This window comes from Ceratosolen solmsi, unplaced genomic scaffold, assembly GCF_000503995.2.
Source record: "Ceratosolen solmsi marchali unplaced genomic scaffold, CerSol_1.0 scaffold2, whole genome shotgun sequence".
Classification (NCBI taxonomy): domain Eukaryota; kingdom Metazoa; phylum Arthropoda; class Insecta; order Hymenoptera; family Agaonidae; genus Ceratosolen; species Ceratosolen solmsi.
In genome coordinates this window covers 6,454,877-6,473,559 of record NW_011948422.1, presented here as the reverse complement: position 1 = coordinate 6,473,559, position 18,683 = coordinate 6,454,877, and the positions used below count along the sequence as shown (strand labels likewise).

The 18,683-nt window shown below is 35.4% G+C and overlaps 2 protein-coding genes across 2 annotated transcripts in view; one reads left to right on the top strand and one right to left on the bottom strand.

Moving 5' to 3' along the window:
* Iml1 (GATOR complex protein Iml1) overlaps nt 1-11,567 on the bottom strand; it is a 22,082-nt gene extending 10,515 nt beyond the window's left edge. Inside the window, exons 1-10 of the mRNA XM_011499250.1 lie at nt 11,178-11,567; nt 10,401-10,998; nt 10,113-10,309; nt 9,472-10,012; nt 7,715-8,099; nt 7,151-7,188; nt 5,488-5,625; nt 2,349-2,357; nt 651-868; nt 1-199 (exon numbers count right to left, since the gene is read on the bottom strand). The exon at nt 1-199 is cut by the window's left edge and continues 4 nt beyond it. Of these exons, the coding sequence (XP_011497552.1) occupies nt 1-199; nt 651-868; nt 2,349-2,357; nt 5,488-5,625; nt 7,151-7,188; nt 7,715-8,099; nt 9,472-10,012; nt 10,113-10,309; nt 10,401-10,998; nt 11,178-11,528 (2,674 nt within the window). The 5' untranslated portion in view covers nt 11,529-11,567. The remainder of the gene's footprint in view (nt 200-650; nt 869-2,348; nt 2,358-5,487; nt 5,626-7,150; nt 7,189-7,714; nt 8,100-9,471; nt 10,013-10,112; nt 10,310-10,400; nt 10,999-11,177) is intronic.
* Nucleotides 11,568-17,694: 6,127 nt separating this feature from the next.
* LOC105362054 (histone H1-like) lies at nt 17,695-18,504 on the top strand. The gene is made up of 2 exons (XM_011499379.1): nt 17,695-18,279; nt 18,331-18,504. Exons 1-2 carry the CDS (start codon nt 17,695-17,697, stop codon nt 18,502-18,504), a joined length of 759 nt encoding a protein of 252 aa, XP_011497681.1.
* The last annotated feature ends 179 nt before the right edge of the window (nt 18,505-18,683 follow it).

Below are 18,683 nucleotides of genomic sequence, written 5' to 3'. Positions count from 1 at the left end.
GTCTGTATCTTGTCACGCTTATTGAATTCCCACAAAGAGAAATTTTATGAAATATCCTTCCTATACTCAATAAATATTCTTCCTTGTGCTCTGAATCAGTCTGTCTTCCTCGCATCACCGAGCTTATAGGAGGCACCGAATTCGAACCGGGCGTTGGTATTTGATTTTTACTTAACGGTAAAATTATAAGTTGAAATCCCTGCAAAATTTAAATTAAAATAAATTTAAATACTCTGGCGACTCGAGTCCATTGGCCTTTCATATTCAATTCGTGTTAATGCAGTGCGACTAACGTAAGTATTAACGGTATCCAAATGGAACAGGCCAAATGCTTTTCTTAAAAATTTCCAACATCGGAGTCTCTAAGTCATCGCCAATATTCACAAGATTGTCTTGGTATAACACAATGTATAACGCTATCGCCCAATACTACAATTAAACATGCCAATTAAATATAATGCTCGCGCGCGCGCGCACAAAATCATAAAGTAGACTCGGACTATAATGATTATGTTTAAAATATAAACTGTTCGAGAGCATTATGCTGTAATGGATACGAATCTGATTTATCTCGAACAATAAAATTTGACATTGATGAATGCACCATGGATGAAATTGCTTTATTTTCGTAAAAAGTTGGTTTGAGTGACCTGCGCGAGACGTTGGGAGACAAGCTCCTTAAACACCTCCCCCGTGGACAAAGGCTTCCTATAGATCGCCCGTTGCTGGGCAAAGTCGGCGTTCACGTCGTCGGGTAGCAGATTGTAGTCCGAGACGACGTAATCGTTTTGCAGGCTCCTTTTGTCGGGGAAGTAGTCTGTCGTGATGGGCAGGCAGGCCGAAATTGTTAGCGACTTCCAGTCGACGCCTGCAGTTGTGTTTTGAAAAGATAACGATACTCTATATAAGGAATGGACGATTCGCGATTTGTTTATATGAATACATATAATATTAAAAGCTAACGTATACTCAAAGTGTGCATTTTTAGAACTATTGCTTCTAACGTACACTTATAATTTACAATTACATTAAAATTAAGGCCCAACGCTTTTACGAAAAAAACAATTACCGAACTTTAGCGATGCATTTAGCCGTTAAATTATTTATGTTAAGGATTACATTTTTATGTCGCGCAGAACATACCAGTCTGGTGCCTTATTTTACGCTTGAGTGTTATGTTTTTTTCGCAAAGGTTACTTAAATTGTTATCAGAAAATATGTGTAATTTAAAAGAGAAGCATAAAGAAGAGTGAAAAGCGTGAAAAAATGCTTTAAAAGGAGGCACGTGTGAGAAGGGTAGAAAAAAAAAAGAAAATAGAGAGAGAGAGAGAGAGAGAGAGAGAGAGAGAGAGAGTGAGTGAATGAGATTAAAACGAGGGTGATGGAATAAGAAAGGCAGAGTGGAAAAGAACGAAAGAACGAGGCGAGAGAAAGAAGCACGTGCAGATATTGAGAGGAAAAAAAATTAAAATATGTATGTATGGGTAATGCCAGAGATAAAAAAATGTAAATACATAAATAATGCTTAAAATTACTATTTTCACTACTCTTGTGATTGAATATAAAGTTAGTTACGAATCTAAACTACTGTTGAAGGAGACGAGAAACAACAAATTATAATTTTACACATTACTTTTATTATTACTTTAATTCGAATTTTCCATTCATAAGAATTTAAAATTCGAAATCCAGGATGAAAAATCATGTCGCGCCTTTATTCTTAATGCATTTACTCGGTATTCGCAAGCTGCACTTTCAAAAACAGAGATGGAGTGATTGGCTTTTTTTTCTTCTTTCTTTTTTTGAAAACAGCATTGACAAATACATTTACAAAAGTATGCCATAATAAATTTATACTAATTGTAATTAGCTCAATTAAGTCGATGTATTAATTATAATGTCCATCGTAAGTGAAACTTGATTATATATAATAAAATTTTTTCAACGTTCTTAGTATAGCTAATATTTATTAATAATTTTCCTTTGTGTTGTCATATTATATGGAGAGAAAAAAGTCATCTAGTGAAAATGTGCATATTAATTTATCATACTTTCATCGAGAGCCGATCATACAGTTTAGAAAATAGTTATTGTTATTATTATTAATTTTTACCAAATATTGAAAGAAATAAAGAGCTTTCGCGTCTCCTTGAAATACCTTGATTTTCATGCATTGACGTATAACAGAAATGTCGAGATAAATAGTTAGGTATCACGACGATAGTATAGATCCAAGTAAAATAGATATTTCTAAATTAGGCCTATCAGCTTTGAATAAAATTTTATTCTGAATTTATAGTATACCATTAACCGAACGAGTAAACACTTCGGTAATGTGTGTCGCTAACCTATGATCGCTGTTTAATGTGACATCATAGTCGCACATCGAACACACATTGACACATCCAGCGTTGCATCCCCAATAACACGTACCACAGCATGGAAATATAAATTGAACATGTATTATTTCCAAAGTGCTATTGTTCTCATCCGCAATAAAATTTCTGTAAAACTTGCATTTACCACCAAAGAGTGCAAATGAAAATAATAAAAAATAAAAACATTGTGAAACACTGAACATTTTATATATAGACATTTTTCAAATGGTATATTTACGTGCGGTTCGTTAATCCTTAAACAAAATAAAAATAATAATAAATATTCGTAAGATGATATATTTGAAGACTTGTTGCTTCGATGTTTAATTAAATAAGGACCACCGCATTTTCCGTACTCTTCGGTATCTTCGATAATATAATTACGTATGAATACCGTCGATGCGTCATACTTATATAAAGTAATGTTACGCAATTGCTTCAAATATTATATAAAAAATATATAAAATATATTATATATATATATATATATATATATATATATATATATATATGTGTGTGTGTTTATATATATATGTATAATATATCTGTTTTAAGGGGAGAAGGCACTGCTAAATACATTAATTGCCATACATTCCTTTTCTAAGGTAGCGTTAGAAAAAAATTGGTAATTTCAAATTAATTAAAAGCTTAAAAGCTATTTTTGTCTTATATTTGTCTTCTAGTATACAACCATCTTTATGCCAATAAGCATTAATACATTGTTTCATCATAAAATTTCCATAGAATTATCAATTTTTTAATTTTCTTTCATGAAACATAGTAAATCGAATCTTTTAAAAGCTTAAGGATATGATGCTGAAGGGCATAAAAGCTTACATTTCAATCATACGCAATATTATGTTCTAGTTAAATACATTGGAAAAAAAAAAGAAAAAAAGACAAGAAAAGAAGAAACTGGATTCATTTTATTATTTACAGACATTACAAAAGATTTAAAATGAAATAAAAATTACGTAAGAATGAGAAAAAACGCCTTTCAACGCGATTCGATATTTAAATGTTAATTTGTCGATTATTAACTTTTAAAATCAATATAAAAATGTAAAAAAAAAAAAGAAAAAAAAATTAAATTTTAGACTACAATATATAGCTTTAAGATTAATGAAAAATTAAGTGGATAACAAATATTAATTCGTACCACTCAACGCGTCAATATAATCACATTTTTATTAATTATTAAAAATTTGTAAACGTTCTTTTCTAATATTAAACAGTATGTATATCGTATTTAGTTTTTTTTTTTAAATTAACAATATATTAATCATTGCAGACGATTAATATGTATTTAACTACTTTTTTTAAATTACATTTTTTAAATTATGAATAAGTATTGTGTATTAAAATATACGTTATATTGTTTAATATATGTATATATATATATATATATATATGTATATATTAAATATAATAAAATTCTAATAATACAAGAACGCTTTAGAATTTTATTGAAAAAAAAAAGAAAAAATGTAAAATATTCTTTTGTGAAAAATTGGCAAAAATCCATGTATTCGTTAAATAAATAATTTGAATTGTATTTGTATTATACTTAACAAATTAGTCTACCTATATTGTTTACTATTGTTCGCAAATTCTTAATACATTAATTGAATATTTCAAATTTTTGTAAGAATTGAAATAAAAAAATTTTATAATAACTTGATTTTATTCAATTTTCATATGTATATATATTTAGATAGATAGATATATATTTAGATAGATAGATAGATAGATAGATAGATAGATAGATAGAGAGAGAGAGAGAGAGAGAGAGAGAGAGAGAGAAAGAGAGAGAGAGAGAGAGTGAGAGGAAGAGAAAACTAGTTATTCAAATTGTAATTATTATGATTAAAAAATGTTTATGGCATTTACAGAAAAATAAAATCATATGATAATGTTCACTAGGAGTCAAATTATAATTGACCAATGTTTTCGATTATGCATGTTCACAACTTTATAAGAAATGTACATGTTTAGCATATAAGAATTAATGTAATAGTGGCTTGACCCCTTAAGCATGAAACCGTGACGTTGTAAATGAAGATTAGCATGAAGACACACAAGAAGCGAGCGTTATGAATTATGAGTAAAAATTATCAAAGAATTAAACGGCAAAATATTGTCCAGCTTACAATAACTTGCAATACAAACGTGTGATATTACACGTCAATGGGTTGTAAAATTTTAAATCGCTATGACCTTAGGAAAATGAAGTATTTTATTAAATATTTGTGTGTTCGTTATCACCGCATAATTTATTGGCTTATTTTTAAAAAATTAATTTTCTTCCTTTTTATGTTGCGAATGATTTGCGAGTGAATAACGTTACGTGACCCGCTTGACGATAATTATAAATTAATTAACGATTCTACGTAATAAAATGCTGCTACAAATATTAAGTAACAATAATAATCGAAATATTTTAAAAAAAAAATTTTGTCCGCTATCTTATGATTATCAAGTAAGATTGATACCGAAAAGCATTATTCGTTATTTCACTTTTAAAGTCAAGAAGCCTATCTCTTTCAACCGTCGGAATAATACGGATTTTCATAAGTTTGATTATTCATAAAGAAAATCGGTAATAAAAGCACTTTATCGCTCATAGTAAAGCCTAACGTTTGAATCTTTTTTGAAATAACTTAAAAAACGAGAGGAAGTAATAAAGCACAAAACCTTGAGTGATAGCGTGGCTTGTGATGAGCGATTTAAAAATGATTGAAAATGATCAAGGATAAATAAACGACATTTTCCAAGCTTCGGCGATCTAAATTCTGAGGCCTGACATTGACGCGAACGACACTCGTGTGCAAATTCAAAACCATAAATGCCCTGATTGATTTACTCGGCAACCACAATACTCGATTCCATATAATTGTAACGAAGGGAAAAGACATCGTTTTCCCCAACGGAATTATTGTTGTATCACTTCCTGTTAAAATTATTCCGCTGCATGCCATTCTCATAACGCACCGGGCGATCATCCTTTCGCGCTCACTCCGACCATATTACAATTCATAAACCAAATTCACAACCGAGCTTATAGCGAGCCGAAACTTTATTATATAATTATGGAGTGAAAAATACAAACCGGTGGTGAGCGCAGGTGTCCATTCTTGCTCCCCGGTCGCACCCCAGAGCAGCGTCAGGCTCTTGGAGCCGCTCGTTGTTCTCTTGTCGACGTTGTTCGCCAACGGCAAATGCATACGTTGCGATTTGCCCTTTGCATCTGAAATTCAATAACGGCCGATTTATTCGCGATTGGGATAACGAGATTGTTCAATCACTTGAGCTGGCTCTTATTTTATTTGCATCCCGCCCATTTTGCTCCCATCGTCATCTTAGCATTATTTCATCGAGATAAGGTGGTGATGAAAGAGGAAGAGCAGCCAATTCAACGTTACCTGCCGGGTAACATTATTTTACACTTCGCCAAATTAAGCAAACAAACGACTTTTTTCTCTTTGTTCTTTGGTTAACTCGCGGTCGATTTCAAATCTAAGCGAACGAATTCTCAACATATCCACCCGAGAAATTAATCGTTGGAATTTATTTTACAATAAATGTAAATTGTATGCCCGACGATACAAATAAATCTATCCATTAGTTTATAAATTCAATGTATATCCGACTCCGACAGCTCGAAATCCATTCGTTCAGAAAAGCAACGAGCCAAGGTCGATCGTCGACACTTTTCAGAATGTCTACAGAAAGCCGTGTGAGCCGCGTGAATTCTAAGGTTCCCAGAAGAAAGTACCTCTCCACTGAAACACTTTAGAGAATGCCAGTTTTCTCTCTCTCTCTCTCTCTCTCTCTCTCTCTCTCTCTCTCTCTCTCTCTAATCCACCGCGAAAAATTCTGGATGGATCATAAAGAGAGGAAATCATAAAGGGAGAAATTATTATTTCTATGGAATTGAGAGGGAAGGAAGGCTGTATTGTCCGACCTAAACAATATCTTCGCCAGCAACCAGGACGTATTCCGGGCAGGTAGTCGCTTGTTTCGGGAGATTTGTCGATCTGTCAATTCGCCCCGATTCTTCTTGGTGGCTTTGCGAATATTCGACGAACTCGATTAACCGCGGCGCGCACATTCGCTTACCAGCGGTTTTTTTTTTTTTTTTTTTTTTTTTTTTTTTTTTTTTTTTTTTTTTTTTTTATATATATAATCCCTATTTTCGTCCATTCGTTTATTCCTTCTCTCCTATCGCTCTCCATCAACTACTTTCATTACTATAGTAGTATTGCCTTCGAACAATCCCAAATATACTTTTCCCATCTCGACATTATACAATACACGATATTATATGTCAAAGTATTTTTTCCTTTTAGCGATTTCAAAAAAAGAAAAAAAAGAAAAAAAAAGAAAAAAAAAGAAATGGTAATATTATTTCATTAAATCATCAACGCGGGTTTGCTCCGTTTCCATTCCCCAAGAGCATTAAAATTCATCGAATCTTTAATCCTTATGAATGCCTTCGTTAATTAATGCCCGCACGCGTCTATATCTCTTTGGTCTTGGATTTATATCGATTTATCGCAAAATTTGTCGGCAACGTTTATTAATCACTGCCAATTTTCACCATCCAATGGGACAATATAAAATACCCGCACGATCAAAACTATCGGTCGAGCATAGGATAATAAGGGAAATATAACGACGGTGGAAGATGGCAAACGACGAAGATACCGAAAGCGTTTAGAATAAAAAATTAGATTCGAGTGAATAGGCTTGAAAGTGTCGTTTGTACTTACGCTCGTTGAAGCAGGTTTGCGAGGCTGAGCGCGACATTGTAGCGGTGACGGTGGCGGTGGCGGTGGCGGTGGCGATGGCGGTGGCGGTAGAGGTAGGCGTGGTGGTCGTGGTGGTGGTGGTGGTGTTGGTGGTGGTGGTGGTGGTTGTGGTGGTGGTGGTGGCGGTGGTAGTGATGGTGGTGGTGATGGTGGTGGTGGTGGTGGTGGTGGTGGTGGTGGTGGTGGTGGTGGTGGTGGTGGTGGTGGTGGTGGTGGTGGTGGTGGTGGTGGTGGTGGTGGTGGTGGTGGTGGTGGTGGTGGTGGTGGTGGTGGTGGTGGTGGTGGTGGTGGTGGTGGTGGTGGTGGTGGTGGTGGTGGTGGTGGTGGTGGTGGTGGTGGTGGTGGTGGTGGTGGTGGTGGTGGTGGTGGTGGTGGTGGTGGTGGTGGTGGTGGTGGTGGTGGTGGTGGTGGTGGTGGTGGTGGTGGTGGTGGTGGGTGGGGGTGATGGTGGTGGTGGTGGTGGTGGTGGTGGTAGCGGTGGTAGTGATGGTGGTGGTGGTGGTGGTGGTGGCGATAGCGGTGGATGATGTAGTGGCGCTGCCGGTTCCAGATGCGAGCTGTTCCGGGGGCGAGGTACCGAGAAGGGAGGCGACCTCGAGGGAGTGCTGGGTCTCGAGGGTGCGCTGTTGGGCCGCCGCGGGCACCGCCTGGTAGTGATGCTGCTGGATGAGGACGCCGGTCGGACCCTTGGGGAATATGTGTGTCCAGCGGCGGCGATTGCTCGTTAACTTGATTGTCACGTGCGAGGGATCAAAGGGATTGATGAGAGCGCGACTCGGCCGGAGGACCGCCGTCGGCTGCTGGACCATGGAACTCGGAGTCGGGCTGCCGGCACTGCCGACCACCGGCCGAAACGGCGGCGAGATCTCGCTGTCGGTCGCGTCGCTCTTCACCGAGGTTCGCGACAATCCTGGGAGAAGCAAAAGGCCGCGATTAGACCTGAGCAAATATGTCGATAAGGGGCGAGTGGGCCGGATATCGTGCTCGGTGTCCAACTTCTCCTTAATCATTGGGACTTACGGGCCTCGACATCCAGCCCTTGCCCTCCGTGTCACCAGATAGCTATCACGAAAGCACACTCTTCCGTTTGGCGGGAGGGGGGGGGGCTGAGGCTTTTATATCCTTCCTTTCTTGCGTCTCTTGCTCTTACGATCTTATTATATAAAAATGGAAAAATCGCAACGTAATGTGTATGGGAAAATTCATAAGATGCCACTCGAGACTGATATACCTTACGAAAAATGATTAATGGTATTGTGCAGATTGCGCTATTGAACGTAAAATGCCTGAAAACTGTGGTTCCTCGCACGCACGTAACTGTAATAACGGCTGTTGAATTATTTCCGACGGGTTTGAAGACCGTCTGAAGAACCTGAATTGCAAATAATAATTGGCAAAATTAAATTCGTTCCCTGTCTTATTATGAAATAATGTCATTATTACGCGAGATCGAGCGAGATTATACGAGAAAGGGAAAATGAGAAAAAGTTAGAAACTGTTGATGGAGTTAAACGGCAGGGTGCCACGTATTCTCGACGGCACGATTTTTCAACTTTTCTTTTATTTATCATGTTTAGCTGTTTGTGCATTATTTTCTTTCTTATCTTTCATACCTACGCGTGTAATTGCAAAAGTTTTTATTAAAATTTGCACGTAAGATAAAGGTAAGAGGATACATATATCAATGTAACGAACACTTTAATATACAATTAAATAGACTGCCGATAAGTCTCATTCTCATTCATTGATAATTAGAATGAACTATCTTAATTAAATTTATTATTTATTTTTATATTTTCGAGGAGTAAAGTGTTACGTTACGTATAAATATATCATGAATAATCGCATCTTCCTTATTTTCCCCGAATCTCGTAGATAAAAATATGTTCTAACGATAAGTGATAAGATGGCTGGTAAATGTCTAAACGCTATCCGATTAAAATTATTTCTCGTATCGTGTTTTGTCCGTGCCGGCGCTTGTAATTAATTGAATGACTGGTTGTAATTGTTATCGACTACCGTATTATCGTTATTGTTATTTGCATTATAATAGTCAGAAACAAGGGCGTGTCGTATTCGGTATAAAGTTGAAATTTCAGGCAAACAATGTGAATAACGTTGGGAAGGAAAGATTAAGGCCATATTTTTAAACCGTTAAATACATTGACGATTCAACGGATGCAATTATTACATTAACTGCATACATGCGCACGCACACGCACACGCACGCATATTGTACAAAAGTTGATTTCTTGTGAAAGCTAATAATAGCCGTAACGTACCATTAACTTCGCCGTTCGACTCGTTACTCGTGACATTTTCGCTTCGTGATGGAATTGATATCGCAGCGCTGCGCGACGAGGAATTCGAGGTGACTACTGACAATGGCGATGGATGAACCTCCGGTGGTGGATGATGAATGTCCGGATCTGACATTTTTCTCTTAAGTAATTTTAACGCTTGTGCGTTATTATGAGTTTCCATGCAGACGACACTTGTTTTCTTCGTTCTCGTTGAAACGCGCTGCAAGCTAGAGGTATGAATGGGCGGTAGTTGAAAAACCTGAGCGTCATAGGCATCGTAGTCAAAGAAAGAATTGTGCAGGTACTCTCGAGTGTCTTCCTGTAAAAGTCTTGCTTTATTGTTGAGGAGCTTTCCATTGCTATTATCGCTTGAGGATTTCGATACTCGTTGAGGTAGTTTGATACGTGGAATAAATGTTGAGTTCGGTATTTTTTTATTTGTAGAATAGAAGCTTAAGTTTATCCAGTGAGGCATACTATAATCGTCTGGTACATTTATCGATGAATCTTTGTTGTGAAACTGCAAAAGCACAGAGGACGTTTAAAATATAAGAGAGCGTCTGTTTCATCGTGTGTTGGTAGAAAATTTTTTTTAAATTATAGGGGAAAGAAAAATTAACCTTTAATAGTGGAACTGCGTGCAATGGTTGTTCCCCGACGCAGACCAAATCACTGCCGACGCCGTTATCGATTATTCTCTGCTTAGTAACGTTTGTCAATTCCCTGTCCACTTCGAAAACACCGACTCCCGGTGTTATAACAACCGACAGCTGACCGGTTCTGTCGAAACTGCGGTCTAAATAATGCTTCTCAAATACTGAAAAATTCACGCAATTTCTTAAATCTCCAGTTACTTATCATAATAATATTACATTAAAATGTTTAAAAAATATATCACTTATTCGTACCGTTTAACGACATATTTAAAACTTCTAAAAAATTGCCCTGCGCAGCGGTGGAATTTGTTGCTTTAGGAATGATGACACCAGATTTTTGATGATACTCGAGTACAATTTTCTGATAATCGGTAAAAAGTTTTCGCAATTGCACTAAAACATTGCTCCAGTCTTCGTATCGTTCATTTTGAACCGCCACTCTATAAAAGTCTTCGTAAAATCTTCCTCTGTAATCTTGTTGTAAGCATTCGCGCATGTAATTTGGAAATTCTTCGAGACTCGTGGCATTATAAAATGTTCTTGAGAATAGAACGATCGTTACTTCATGATTGCTACCATTTTTTTTCCACTTCTGAAATAAATCTGCTAGGAAACCATTGACAGCCTTTTCAAAATACAGATCTCCGTGTATATCAAAATCCCACATCTCCGAGCTCATTTGAATGAAGAGGTAGACCATACTGGTTGACGAGCGAAACACAACTTTGGTGTCATCCGTTATTACTCCGCAAGCAACACGGTCACCTTGTGACCACATTTCATAGACCTGACATCTTATACTACCGCCACAAAATTCAATTTTTTTATTCATGTACACACACGTGTTGACCTAGTAATAAAAAAGAATTACATGTATCATTTATTTCACTAGATGCTAATCGATCCAGACTTTTGTTAGCCAATCGTACAAAGTACCAATTATCTCATAATCGGCTAGAGATTCAAATATTTGTTATCGATTAATTATTGCGCTAAAGCGTATAAAAGAATTATTAACATTTATTATACCAGGCTATTTTTTAGTCTCCACATTTCGCTACGACCCATATATTGATCCTTGAATGTAACTTCAACAGAATCCAAAGCAACATTATCGGGATTGACTACATTCATGTAAACATCGCCAAACGTTCGCAACTGAAACATGGACGCTATATTATATTCGACGCTAATCGTCTCTCTGCCTTGTAGATCCTCCTTGAAAGATGTGACCTGAAGAAGCAGTCGACTGAATTCATCGTCTGGATGGTATATTTCAACGACATCTCCAGTTTTTATCCCTGGATAATCCTTTGGATTGATAATAAGATCTTCGCCACTGAAATTTTTCTGATGTACAATAAGTTTAAAAAGTTTCATCTTTAGCAATCCATTATAAATATTTGTAGGGCCGTTGTTTTTAATCTGTAAAGTACATATCATCACATACTCTTGATAATACAATAAGCTTTTAATGATACAATAATAAGAATTAATAATCTACACAACATATAAATATTGACGTAATGAAAAAATACGACAGATTATTTAAATAAATTAGGTTATGACAAGTTACTAATATTAAGAACAAGTGTGTTAATTATTTGTAACCTTAATAACATACACTTTTGCACTTTGCTCGATATAAAAATGCACCGGCCGAATTTCAGTTGTTCCGGCTTATTTTCCATTTAACTCATCGCACACACCCTACTCAATTCAGTAACAAACATATTTTTTACAGCCTTGCACTACTTTCATATGTAATTTATCACAAAATTTCTATACAATTTTTAAGGATTTATAACGTAGCGAGTGAGAGAGAGAGAGAGAGAGAGAGAGAGACCTAACCTAACCTAACCCAACATTTCCAACGCTAGCAACAGGCTCATTACAAGTAAGAAGAGACTTTAACGCGTAATGTGCAAGTAACGTACATGGAGAAATATACGATAAAATTAACAGGAATAACGATTACTAAAATACTTAAAAATATACAAAACTCTTAGGCTTATGGATTAAATCGCTAATTAATCCGATCACAGCTAATTTAATTTCAACGCAAGTGAGATATTCAAAACACTGGCGAGGCAAATGTTTTTAACTAAGCCAGAAATTTCAAATGATATCCGTTAATTACCATTAGAGAATAAATCATGATTGGCTATTTGCTATCATTATATTAGTTATTATAAACGCTTAAATATTTCCAACATAAACGTTATTAAATTATTAGGCTAACTTTAGCTAAAAATTCCCTAAAATATACTTAATAGTTATGTAAGAATTTTACATATTAATGTACAAAATTAATCTACGTTAATGAAAATATAATTCTCCATTGATAAATAATCTGTTAAATATACGCGATCTTCTTTTATAAACATCAGGTGATGATACGCAATATTTTTTAATGATAAAATCAAATATGCAAACATCTGATATCGCTGCATGTAACGGGTGGAGGGTGGAGGGGGATTGGGGGAATGGATGGGGGGGGGGGAGAGAAAAACGGTCTGATAATTGTAAGCGAAAGGTAACGTAAAAAATTTCTTATCATTAAATTGAAATTAATTGCAAGTATCTTTCGACCGTCTCCACTGTCTGTTATCTCAATTTAAAATTTCGTATTTTCAACTTTCAGACATTTTTCCATTCGGTTAGTTCAGAATAACCGAATGACTCGTATGAAATTTCATATAGAACAATACGTAATTAATTATGCTATTATATAATGTAATAAGAAATATTAAAATTTTAAAAAGTTTTTGTAAAATGAAAATATTGTGGCAAAAAATTTATTTAGTCCCAAGGTTCGTATTATTAATAAAAAGCTAATAAATTCCAGCTCAATCTACTGATATTTCTCGCCACAACTTTTCTATGACTAAAACATATTGCACTGTTGAATGAAAATATTCAATAATTAGATGTTAAAATACGATCCGTTACAATTAATTATTTAAAAATAGAAGTATTATAAGCAGTTCGTGCATTTGTATCTGTAATTCATTCGATTTAATAGCTTACGCTTTAAATTGTTTATAATGTTTATATTTAATAGTACATGGTCGATGTAATTTATTCGTAATAAAGCTTAAATCTACTCTTTATTTTAATTTTATGATTTGTATGAAGCGAGGCCAATTGTAAATAAATAAATGGTTCAAAGTATAATTCTAAATCTAAGCCTGTCGTTCTAGCTCAATTTCTTCGGCTATAGGCAATCTCTGCAGCTTTTGACCTGACTAAAACCTTTTTCCAATTTCTCTTTCCTTTTCTTCCAAGAATCCAAGATAATAGATAAATGGAGAACAAATAAGGCCTTAAATTTTCATAATTTAAAAAAAAAAACATTTTGTTCTAATATCGCTATAATCCTTATTTACAGTCTTTTCCTCCGTTCTCGAAAAATTCTCTTAATTATTTAAAAGAAAAGAAAAGAAGACAAGCCAAAAAAAAAAAAAAAAAAAAAAAAAAAGAAAAAAAAAAAAAAAAAAAAAAAAAAAGAAAGGAAAAAGTAAATACCAGATTAATAAAGAAAAATTTGCTTCATTACATTTTTTTTCAATTATTCAAAAGAAAATGTTAAAAAAAAAAAATTTGTTATGTTTATTACTTTAGACAAATTCAATTAAGTTTACAATTCACTTGGCTCACCTGTTTTTCTACCTCAAAAAATTACGATTTTCAATCGACATTAAACTTACATATTTGTAAACGAAATAATATGGAATTAAGTATAAAACAATAATTATAAATAACTACGGTTCCCTCTTAAATTTTTAGCATATATATATATATATATATATATTTGGTTTTACATTATACATTAAACTTTTTATACTATTTATTCAATTATTTTATTCTATCTTAATATAAATGATCGTACATCTTGACGAACAGAATCTCTATAGCCAGACAAATCATTTTTCCAATCATAACTTATAATCGTATCGTAAAATAATACCGCGTACATCATAATAAGAATCAATTAACAACAGTTTTAAGTCAAAGACTTCGGGTGAAAAATGCAATATAAGGAAGACGCGTTGGCGTTGTAACAAACCCTCTCCTGTTCGTAAACAAATTAGACTTTTATAATCAGGATTTTTCGAAGAAATATCCGTGAAATAATCGAAACTGATTGATTTTCTTATGTTCGAAATACAATTTTGTTTGCACTGCTTATTTATAATCGATTGTAATACTATAACCGATTAAATTATTTAACAATTCGTCGAGCACGAGTCATCGAGCGGAGCATGAATATATAATAAAATTGAAAACATATAATCATGTATATCAAAATGTAATGAAATTTAACAAATTAAAAGAAATTTTTATCCGAAATTTTGTTTTTAATTTTGATATTGAGTATGCATTTAATTTGAATTATAATTGTGTATGTATGACATTAGTAGTAGTGTAGTAGTCATTAAGTCATATTATAACTAATATTTACAACGGTTTCAACATTTTACTTTTACCTTATATGAGAACTTGACTGTATCAACAACTAAGGTCATTAATCTTTATATTGGCGGGAATTGTTAGGTTTGGGGGAGGAGGTAGAGAAGTACGAGGAGGAGAAGAGTAACAAATGATTACTGTTGAGAAACTCCATAAATTTTATCGATAATCTCCCAATCGCGTCTCTTTGCCGTTACATTTTTATAGTAAATTTTATTGGTGAAAATTTTCGATACAATTAAAATGATTAAAATAGAGTAGTGTGACAAAGTCAGTTTAGTAAATACAATAAATATCACGTGCATATGAATCATAGATTCAATCACTCTCTCTCTCTCTCTCTCTCTCTTTCTGTCTTTGTTTAAAAGCAGTTAACATTTCCAATTGTCTATTAAAGACAAAATATAATATCGTATATTTAGCAAAAGTTTTAGGTCAATTTTGAATGTTCCATGTTAACGAAATAGAAGAATATTTTACTAGTTCAATTATATTAAAAATACAAACGTAATATTTAATAAAACATCTTTCAATTTCTTCAATAATACTTCATCTTTTAGTTCTTTATAGAAGTACATCTTAAACGAAAATAAATTTTGTTATTTATGCAAAACTTATTCACATGACTCAACAAATTCTATTAAATTACAGAATTTCTGTAACATAACGTTATCGGCAACTGAACAAATAATGATTATTACGTAATTCTGAGTGAATAATAGTTTAATTTAATACACAAAAATACAAAAAGCTATATTATAACAAACATAACCTTTTAGATTCGTCGTACGAAGAATTATCATTGTAGAGATACAAAAAATTTATAGAGAAATTTTTGTAATAAGCGATGCTGATTGTATATGAGACCGAATATTTTCATCGAATAACGCGTTTTAAATTTTCAAAGTACAATCGATAGTTTATTAATAGTCATTTAATCGAAGGCGTAAGCATTACGAAGCTACGTTGTACGCAATAAAGTGAATATAAAAAATATATATTATATATAATACACACACACACGCACGCACGCACGCACGCACGCACGCACGCACAGAGACACAGAGAGACACACACAGACACACGCACACAGACACACAAAAACAAATCATGCACAAACGATACTGTGAAATAACAGAAATATATATTTTATATAAAATATAAAAGTTTTGGTTAAAAATATTGTTAAAAAGAAGGGATAACATAGTTTTAAGCATAGTTAATGGGGGTTTATTCTAAATTACTTATTACTCGAATTGTTGATTTGTTTTTTCAAAGCAAACGCAATAACTCTTTACCAGTTTAAAATTTACTGTAGCGCGACGAATCAGACAATTAATTTACCATTGGGCATGCAAAAATAATCATGAGAAAGTTAACGAAAGGCCAAGGATTTGCCAAAATATACGTAGACGAATCCCTAAATATATCATCCAGCATCATAATAAAAATCATTTGACTTTCATGCTTTTCATTTACGTCACATGATTTAATGACAGATACTTTAAACCCTACGACTATTAGTAACAATTCTGCAAAAATTATCGCCCCATCTTGACAATTATTTTTATTTTAAAGAATATTTTATCAACGTACACGGGACATTGTTTACTTATCGGGCATATAATGTACATTTTCATTCAACTTAATTAATTACACGACGTCCAACGATTTATAATTGCAATTAAATATCTATACATATAAATTATCAACCACTTATAAATGCAATTGGTCATAGTACTCGGTACAATTTATTAAAGGGCATATTTCATTCGGTCATTTATTATATTCAAGAATTTAACAATTGTGATTCTTGTCTCTTTTATGTTACATTTAATAATCAACTTAATTGAAAATTAAATTAATTATATGTAATTAACCGTATACGCAGACAATTGGAAAATTGTTTTCAATCAATGAAGTATCGAGAGAGAGAGAGAGAGAGAGAGAGAGAGAGAGAGAGAGAGAACGATGGTTTAATCTAATGAAATAAATCAACGATAAATAAATATTTTCTTGTTCAAATCCAAATCGAATATGCGTAAAAGCTGAGCTACATTACACTAATCAATTAATATCAGAATTTTTAAAAAAAGTGCATACATTTTCGATTTTTCGTCCTCCCTCGAATTTCCCCAACGCCGCTCATTAAGACGACGCGAAATTAAACGTTAATCCTTGCAAAACTGTAGAACGTCATAATATTCATGTACTTTGTCAATGTATCGGTACATGGCGAAGAAAACAAGAAAACAAGAAAACAAGAAAACAAGAAAACAAGAAAACAAGAAAACAAGGAAGCCTAGAGTCGACTAAAAAACTCGAGTTTCACTCGCCGCTTCTAGCATACTCATTGCCACCCTAATCGATAAAATTCGTATTTTTAATCGATGTTCTTATAAATTTTTTCCATTCTCAATTTCAACATTTGACAATTATCACTGGCTATCGACTCATCAAAGGCGAAAAATCATTTTGTCACACGATCGCATTATAATCCTCAAGGATTCAAAGAGTGCGATCCAACTGCTCACATATCGACTGACATTCAAGATTATTTACGACAATGCCGAAGAGCACGCCGCGGACGAATCAATTGGATGCCCGAGCATGACATTTGAGCTGGGCCGACGTCCAGCCAAATCGACGTTTATCTTCGCGGACGAGGCTTTATTTTTAATTAACGCGTAAAAAGTCAGCGAAGAAGGCGTATGCTGCTCGGTTGAATCGACGAGGCCATCGTCAAGGCCACCGATAATACGCCATTTTGCCAATCGGGAGCGAAGGCCAATATGTGCTGGAGGATCCGGGGCAATGAGCTACGGCCCCCACAAGCTTATTAATTAATAAAGCACGGGGCAAGAAAATGTGCTGGGGATAATCGCGGCGCGCGTAAACGATCAAAGACCAATGGCCTCTCTACGCGGTCCGCGCTCCAGGCATAAATACATCGCGAGCCGCGTCGCTACTCACTCTCTATCGCATCGTAGCGACGACGTCACTCGCTCAACCGAGTTCACGATTGTACAAGTTCTAGTTGACTTGTAAGAGGAATTATTATTGTTATAAAACAATGGCCGATGTAGCAGCAGCAGCAGCAGCGGTGGCGACAGCAGTAACAACGACGGTAGCAACAACAGCCGTGCCTGCGGTCCCGACGCCGAAGAAAGCTTCGTTCAAGAAGGCGTCGAGCGCTGCCGCCGGTGCCTCGAAGAAACCGGCGGCACCATCATCATCATCATCATCATCATCCAAGTCCAATCATCCTCCGACTTCGGACATGGTGAACGCAGCGATTGCCGCACTCAAGGAGAAGAAGGGCTCGTCCCTACAGGCGATCAAAAAATACATCGCATCTACGTATAAGGTCGACGTGGAAAAGCAGTCGACTTTCATAAAGAAGTACATCAAGGGCGCCGTGACGAAGAAAAGTATCGTGCAGACGAAGGGCTCGGGTGCCTCTGGGCGTTTCAAGCTCGCGGCCAAGGTCGAGGGCGAGAAGAAGAAAGTAGCGGTGAAGAAGCCCGTCGCGAAGAAACCCGCTAGTGTCGTTGGGCAAAAGAAGGTGCCCGTGAAGAAAGCCACCGCTGTCAAGAGCGTGCAGAAGGTGAAGAAGGTTACAAAGAAGCCGATAGCTCCGACGGCTACGACGACCAACGCTACCACCGCCACCGCTACCACCGCCACCGGCACCAACACCACCACCACCACCACCACCACCACCACCACCAAACCCAAACCTAAGCCCAAGGTCGTTAAGGCGGCTGTTAAGCCAAAATCACCCTCCAAGTCGAAGAAGAGCGGCAAAGCACCCGCGGCTAAGCCCAAGCCACCCAAACCCAAGAAGACCGTCGCGGCCAAGCCTAAAGCTGTCAAGAAGTAAGCCACCGAAATCGTCATCTCCTCGGCTCCTCCTTTACTACTACTACTACTACTACTACTACTACTCACTCACTTACTACTCCCGGTTGAAAGTGAGATTCAATTAAGGGGAGTAATGAGACAAGGATGGATGAAAATTGGAGAAGAACGATAATGGATGGCAATGGTCCTTTTCAGGAT